The sequence below is a fragment of the Cervus elaphus genome, chromosome 9 (genome assembly GCF_910594005.1).
Source record: "Cervus elaphus chromosome 9, mCerEla1.1, whole genome shotgun sequence".
In the NCBI taxonomy this organism is placed as follows: domain Eukaryota; kingdom Metazoa; phylum Chordata; class Mammalia; order Artiodactyla; family Cervidae; genus Cervus; species Cervus elaphus.
Genome location: NC_057823.1, coordinates 11,195,044 through 11,202,957, shown reverse-complemented (window position 1 = coordinate 11,202,957; position 7,914 = coordinate 11,195,044). Strand labels below are relative to the sequence as shown.

Below are 7,914 nucleotides of genomic sequence, written 5' to 3'. Positions count from 1 at the left end.
CATCTGGGCAACCAGGAAAGCCCAAGAATACTGGAGTGGGTAGGCTAACCCTTCTTTAGACAGTGATAAAAACAGCATACACACCCTCCTCCCCCACAAGATTGATGAGAAGATTAAATCACAGGAGGCACAGAGTAGGAATTCAGCCAAGATCACCTGTCATTTATCAGGATCAGGAGCAGCCCCTGGGACAGAGCCAGGAATGATGGAAGCTGAAGACCTCCTTCCATCCAGTAGCTGACCTCTCCATGTCATACTTCACTTCAGGAACAGCCCCTATGCAGGGAGGCAACTTTTCATCAGCAACTGAATTCATCCTCATCGGCTTCTCCACCTTCCCCCACCTTCAGCTGATGTTCTTCCTGCTCTTCCTGCTGATGTATCTGTTCACGCTGCTGGGGAACCTGCTCATCATGGCCACCGTCTGGAGGGAGCACAGTCTCCACACACCCATGTACCTTTTCCTGTGTGCCCTCTCCATCTCAGAGATCCTATACACCTTTGCTGTCATCCCACGCATGCTGGCCGACCTGCTTTCCACTGATCACTCCATTGCTTTGAGAGCCTGTGCCAGCCAGATGTTCTTCTCCTTCATGTTTGGCTTCACCCACTCCTTCCTGCTCACAGTCATGGGCTATGACCGCTACGTGGCCATCTGCCACCCCCTGCGCTACAACGTGCTCATGAGCCCCGGAGGCTGCGCCTGCCTGGTGGCCTGGTCCTGGACTGGGGGCTCAGTCATTGGCTTGGTTGTGACAGTAGCCATTTTCCAACTAACTTTCTGTGGATCTAATGAGATCCATCATTTTGTTTGCCATGTGCAGGCTCTTCTGAAGGTGGCCTGTGGAGAAAATGTCTCCATTCTGGCCATGGGCTTAGGACTGGTGTGTATCACCGCCCTGCTGGGCTGCTGTCTCCTCATCCTCTTGTCTTATGCCTTCATCGTGGCCACCATCTTGAGGATCCCTTCAGCCGAGGGCCGGCACAAAGCCTTCTCCACGTGTGTGTCCCACCTCACTGTGGTGATAGAGCACTACAGCTTTGCCTCTGTCATCTACCTCAAGCCCAAGGGGCCCCAGTCTCTGGAAATAGACACCTTGATGGGCATCACCTACACGGTCCTCACTCCTTTCCTAAGCCCCATCATCTTCAGCCTCAGGAACAAGGAGCTGAAGATCGCCATGAAGAAGACCTTCCTCAGCAAACTCTAGCCAGACAAAAAAGTGATTATCTGGGAGGAATTCCTTGGAAACAGTTAAATCAGTTTACTAGAGGCTACTATTAGAGATGGCACCCTGTAAGCATATAATAGCCTATATTTGCCTAATGCTGTATGGTTTATAAGGACCCTTGTAGGCAACATTCAAATGTTTGCAAAATGGTTAAACATCATTCTCCATATATTCTTGGTGGAAAGATGTATGTGATGATAACACGGAGAAAGTCAGATTCATTGATTCCTATTTCTTGCATGACACTTTGTCAGGTAGCATTAAACCTGGAATATGTTCTCCTGCCAGAAACCAGGGTGATCTAATTACTCCCATCACCATAAACCCAATTGCTAAGAGAAAAGTTATAGCTTACAGTGAATGATGCATTCGTGATCTCTGAGGAAGAAGATATAGCTTTGGGGACCAGGCTTGATCACTCAGAGTTTTTGTGTGGCATAAGTCTTATTACAGTGAAAGGGGACAGAGAAAGCTTCTGACATAGACATTAGAAGGGGAATGGAGAGTGTCCCACTTGCTAGTCTTATCAAGGCCTTATATACTTTTACTAGAGCCACTCCCACAACATAAGTAATCTTGTTATCTTAAGATAACAAGATTAGTCACAAGGTTCTTGTTAAAAAGGAGAAACCTGTCTTCCAATAGTTGTCCATTGTTGTTATATAATCATTAGTACAGAGCTTAAGGAAAAAGATACCTTTGAGCAAGATGTGTTATTTTGTTGTGTAATCATTAGCTCTGGGCTTAAAGAAAGTTAGTCTTAAAGATTGTTTTCATAACAACTTAGAGTTTAAGAAGAAATGTCTTATGTGACTAAGACAAAGCAATGTAGAAAAAAAAAGTTTGTCCCTTTTTCCTTCTTGAGAGCCCCATATCCCTTTCTCTTCCTTGGGGACCCCGGACTTCTTATCAACCTACCCTGGACTTCTTATCAACTCTGTCAAAAGGGATAGGTCAAGCCTCCACCCTCCCCTGAGCAGCAGCATATAGCCACAACACAAATTTTGTGAGACTACGAAAGCCTAAGCCAGATTACCATAGAGGAAAGCAAAACATCCCTGAATTTTAACTTTGCATGGATCTGTGCAGTAACAGTTAGAAACAGTAATAAGCAGCCTCAGAAAAAGTCAGGGAAACCACCACATTTCAAATGTGAATCTTGAGCTGCTGTAGAGAGAAATCTCCAGAGTTGAGTTAAGGAAAAAAGTCCCACCATGAGAAATTGCTTTCTCTGTGGGAGAGTGACATTGCACACAAGTCAGTGTGGGACTGTTTGTTGAACAATGGTGAGTGCAAAGCCCAGGATTAAATTTATTCCTTAGTCACAATTTGTAATGATATCCCTTGAGTATGAGGGGAGGATTTAAAGTTGACCACACATCATAGTACTTAGAATTTGTTGAAAGCATGCGTATTCAAGAGAATGACAAATACAGCATAATATCCCTTATAAATGGAATCTGAAAAAGGTAAATTCATAAAAAACAGAGAGTGGAATATTGATTACCTGGGAATAAGGGGTGGGTGAATTGGGGAGATGTTGTTTAAAGGCACAAATTTGCAACCAGTAGATCAACCAGAAGATAAATAAGATCTGGGGGTCTAATGTACAGCACAGTGATGCTAATAATAATGTATTAGAAATTTCAAATTTGCTAATACTCTAGATCTTCATTGTCCCCACCACAAAAAGCTATGATACTTATGTGATATGATAGATGTGTTAGTTAACACTGCAGTGATAATCATATTATGATAAATAAATGTATCAAATCATACTGTATACCATAGACTTACATGATGTTATCTGTCAATCATATCTCAATGTTTAAAAAAGTTTCATTGACAAAGTTAAATTGCTTTGGAATATGAATTTTTGCAGCTATTTAAAATAACAATTTATAATACTTAATGGAAACTAGGTTATGGTGATACTGCTACACACAACAACAAACATGAAACTATGCATGTGTGGTCAGTCATGTCCAACTCCTTGTGAGTCCATAGGCTGTAGCTCACCAGGCTCCTCAGTCCATGGAATTTTTCAGGCAAGAATGCTAGAGTGTGTTGCCATTTTCTACTTCAGGGGATCTTCCTGACCCAGGGATCGAACTCACATCTCCCGTGTCTCCTGCATTGGCAGGCACATTCTTTACCATTGTGCCGCCTGGGCAGTCCATGTATACAATAACAAAATATAGTTTAAATGCACAAGCAATAAATTAATCAAATTAGCCAAAGTTAAAAAGATATGAGTATTCACGTTTAAGTTGAATAGTAACTATACATCATTTGTCTCAAAGCTACATTCAGTCTTTCTCCATAAGTTGAGCCTCTGTGTGATAATTATTTGAGATCTCCTGTGTGCCAAATCCTGTGCTAGTTTTGGGAGAACAGAGATGGGTCTGTTGCTAGCCCCTGTCTTTGAAGAGTTCCCATGATCCGTGGTGGAAAGACACATAGAGAAATGCCAGGGCTCTCACCAAAATATGGACCAGATGCTAAGAACCACCAAAGGGGCGTGACTCTGTAGCTTGGGAGCATCAGCCAGATCTTCCCTCATTCCTATACTCCAGCAGCTCACCAGTGCCTCCAGAGGACACTTGGTTCTGTAGGGAAGGTTCTGTAGACATTTTTGGTTATTACTACTGAAGGAGGAGGAGATGTGCTATAATATCTAGTGGGTAAAGTTATGGGATGCTGCTCAATGCCCTACAATGCACAAAACAGATCCCACTGCAAAGAATGAGCCAGTCCCAAATGTCAATAGTTCCAAGTAATAAACCTTGATGTATATACTTAACAAACATTTATTGAGCACCTACTATGAGTGTTAAACGCTTTTATACATGCTACTGGGGATCCATCATTGAAGTATTTAGATGTGACCCTGATTCCAGTGTTCAAGAAAGCAAACAGTAGTGGAGAGACAAAGATGTGACTATTAAAAAAAATCACAATAATTAATATACATGATCTCTTGTGATTAAAAGCTACAAGGAAAATAAAGAAGTCATTATGAGGGCTTAATATAGGAGTGATGACTTAGTATGGGAAAATTAGGGGAGGCTTCCCTGAGGAGGTGACATTTAAGGTCAGACTCAAGAATGTGTAGAATATGCCAAAGGAAGGGTATTCCAGGTAGAATCAACAGCATGTGCAAAGTTCCTGAGGTCTGAGCATGTTTGGTTTTTCCAGAAACATCCAGGAAGTTAGAAAAGCTGAGAGCTGTGGAGGGCTGGGATGTAATGTTGAAGATGAAGCATGATCTTTTGACCACAGGAGAGTTTATACTGTGTCCCAAGGGTATAAGCAGACAGGTCATTTTTCAAGTGTTCCCTTCTCTTCAACTTTTTGGAGTAGTTTGAGAAGGATAGGTATTAGCTTTTCTTTATATGTTTGATTGAATTTTCCTGTGAAGCTGTCCAGTTTATACTTTTGTTTGCTGAGCAACTGTTATGTCAATAATGAAAACAAAAGAGAATTTTTAAAAATATTGGAAGACAGAAAAATGGATACATAACATACCAAAACTTGGAATACAGCAAAAGTAGTTGTAAGAGGGAAGTTTATTTTGATAAACATCTACATTAAGAAGAAAACATAGACCCCCAAATAAAGAAGTTAACTTTCAATCTCAAGGAATTAGAAAAAGAAGAACAAACAAAGGCTAAAGTTAGTAGAAAGAAGGAAATAAAACAGGTAAAAGCAGAAGTAAAATACAGACTAGAAAAACAACAGAAAAGATCAATGAAAATAAGAGCTGATTCTTTGGAAAGATAAACAAAATGAACAAACCTTTAGGTAGGCTAAATAGAAAAAAAGAAAGAGGACGCAAATGAAATCAGAAATGACAAAGGGAATACTACAACTGATACCACAAAAATGAGAAATGTCATAAGAGACTATAATGAACGATTAAACACAAAATGGACAACCTAGAAGAAGAAATGATTAATTCCTCAAAATCCAAAGACTGACTCATAAAGGAATAGAAAATGTGAACAGATCAAAACAAGTAAAGAAATTGAATCAATAATCATTTCTCTAATAATGAGTGATGTTGAGCATCTTTTCATGTGTTTGTTAGCCATCTGTATGTCTTCTTTGGAGAAATGTCTGTTTAGTTCTTTGGCCCATTTTTTGATTGGGTCATTTATTTTTCTGAATCAGTGTTAACCCTTCTCTAAATGTTTCATAGAATTAGAAAAGAGAAGTACAGAATCAGCTGTTTCACAAATGAATTCTACCAAACTCTTAAAGAATCAATTCCAATCATTTTCAAACTCTTCTAAAGAATTGAAGAAAATGAACACTTACAAACTCAGTTTAAAAGACTACCTTGCCCTGACACCACAAGATAACAACACTACAAGATTAAAAAATGACAGGCCAATATCCTTGATGAATATAGGTACAAATAATCTCAACAAAATACTAGGGAATCAAATTTAAGAGTCCATTAAAAGCTTTTATGCATATATTGAGATGATCATATGGTTTTTATTCTTCAATTTGTTAATGTGGTATATCACATTTATTATTTTGTGTATATTGAAGAATCACTGCATCCCTGGCATAACATGGTGTAGGATCTTTTTAATGTGCTATTGGATTCTGTTTGCTAGTACTTTGTTAAGAATTTTTGTGTGTATATTCATCAGAGATATTGGCCTGTAATTTGCTTTTTTGTGGTATCTTTGACTTGTTTTGGTATCAGGGTGATGGTGATTCATAGAATGAGCTTGGAAGTGTTCTTTCCTCTACAATTTTTTGGGACAGTTTCAGAAGGGTAGGTGTTAACTATCCTCTAGATGTCTCATAGAATTAGCCTTTGAAGCCATCTGGTCCTGGAATTCTGCTTGTTAGGTGTTTTAAAATCACAGTTTCAGTTTCCTTGTGACTGGTGTGTTTACATATCCTATTTCTCCTGGTTCAGTCTTGAAAAGTTGTACCTTTTTAAGCTCATGCAGCTCAATATATATAAACAACAACAACAAACAACTCAATCCAAAAACTGAGTGGAAGATCTAAATAGACATTTTTTCAAAGAAGACATACAGATGGTGAAAAAGCTCATGAGAAGATGTTCAACACTGGTAATTATTGGAGAAATACAAATCAAAACTATAATGAAGCATCACCTCATGCCCATCAGAACGGCCATCCTCAAAAAGGCTATAAACAATAAATACTGGAGAGAGTATGGAGAAAAGAGATCCCTCCTACATTGCTGGCAGGAATGTAATTTGGTACAGCCACTACGAAAGTTTCTTTAAAAATTAAGATAGAGCTACCATCTGATACAGCAATCCCACTCGGGCATATATATGGAGAAAACCATAATTAGAAAATGTATATGCACCCCAAAGTTCACTATTTGCAATAGCCAGGACATGGAAGCAAACTAAATGTCCATTGACAGAAGAATGGATAAAGAAGATATGCATATATTCTTATATATATATATATATATATACACACACACACACACACACACACACACATATAATATATATATAAAGGAATATTGCTCTACCATAAAAAAGAATGAAATAATGCCATTTGCAGAAACATGGATGGAACTAGAGATTATCATAGTAAGTGAAGTAAGTCAGACAGAGAAAGATAAACATTCATGATAACATTCATATGTAGAGTCTAATTTTAAAAGTGATATAAATGAGCTTATTTAGAAAACAGAAACAGATTCAGAGGCTTTGAAAACAAACTACAGTTACCGAAGGAGAAACATGAAGGGGAGGGATAAACTATGAATTTAGGAGTAAAATATACACAATACTATATGTAAAATAGATAACCTACAAGGACCTATTGTATAGCACAGGGAATTCTCTTTATTCAATATTCTGCAATAACCTACATATGAAAAGAATCTGAAAAGGAGTGAATATATGTACATGTTATAACTGAATCAATATGCTGTACACTTGAAACCAATACAACACTGTAAATCAACTATACGTCAATAAAAAAAATTTTTTTAAAAAGACAAAAGTAACAAAACATGAGACCAAGTGCTTCATATATGAAAAAGGCACAGTCCTGGTAGCATTTCTTATTATCTTCAGGTTATTCTAGTTTTGTTTTTTTTTTTAATTTGGGAGAATGCAAAAATAAAATCTTCTTTTACTAGTCCATTCAAGAATCAGCTGTATCAGGGTCCTGAAACATCCATGTGGTGCTCTTCACCTGCCTATAGACAAATAATACATTCTTAGGCAAAAATAATGGGATGGAGTTCATCTCACTGGGCACAAAGATATATGCACCCCAATATTCACTGCAACACCATTTACAGTAGTCAGGACATGGAAGCAACCTAGATATCCATTAACAGATTAATGGATAAAGAAGATGTGGTGCATATCTACAATGGAATATTACTCAGCCATAAAAAGGAACAAAAGTGAGTCAGTTGAACTGAGGATGAAACTTAAGTCTGTCTTTTATCTCTAAATTTTTTTTTATTGGCATATAGTTGATTTACAGTGTCGCATTAGTTTCAAGTGTACAGCATGTTGATTCAGTTATACATGTACATATATTCATTCCTTTTTCAGGCACAGACTGGAGTAAGTCAGAAAGAGAAAAACAAAGATCATATATTAACACATAAATGAGGAATTTAAAAAAATGGTGCAGATGAACCTATTTTCAG

At 38.1% G+C, this 7,914-nt stretch overlaps 1 protein-coding gene across 1 annotated transcript; it reads left to right on the top strand.

The window, feature by feature from the left end:
* Positions 1-278: 278 nt before the first annotated feature.
* Positions 279-1,211, top strand: LOC122700862 (olfactory receptor 10H1-like). Its single transcript, XM_043913887.1, has one exon. It carries the CDS (start codon positions 279-281, stop codon positions 1,209-1,211), a length of 933 nt encoding a protein of 310 aa, XP_043769822.1.
* The last annotated feature ends 6,703 nt before the right edge of the window (positions 1,212-7,914 follow it).

What these genes read in the sequence shown, in the direction of transcription:
- LOC122700862 (XM_043913887.1), top strand. Translation starts at nt 279, where the DNA reads ATGCAGGGAGGCAACTTTTCATCAGCAACTGAATTCATCCTCATCGGC.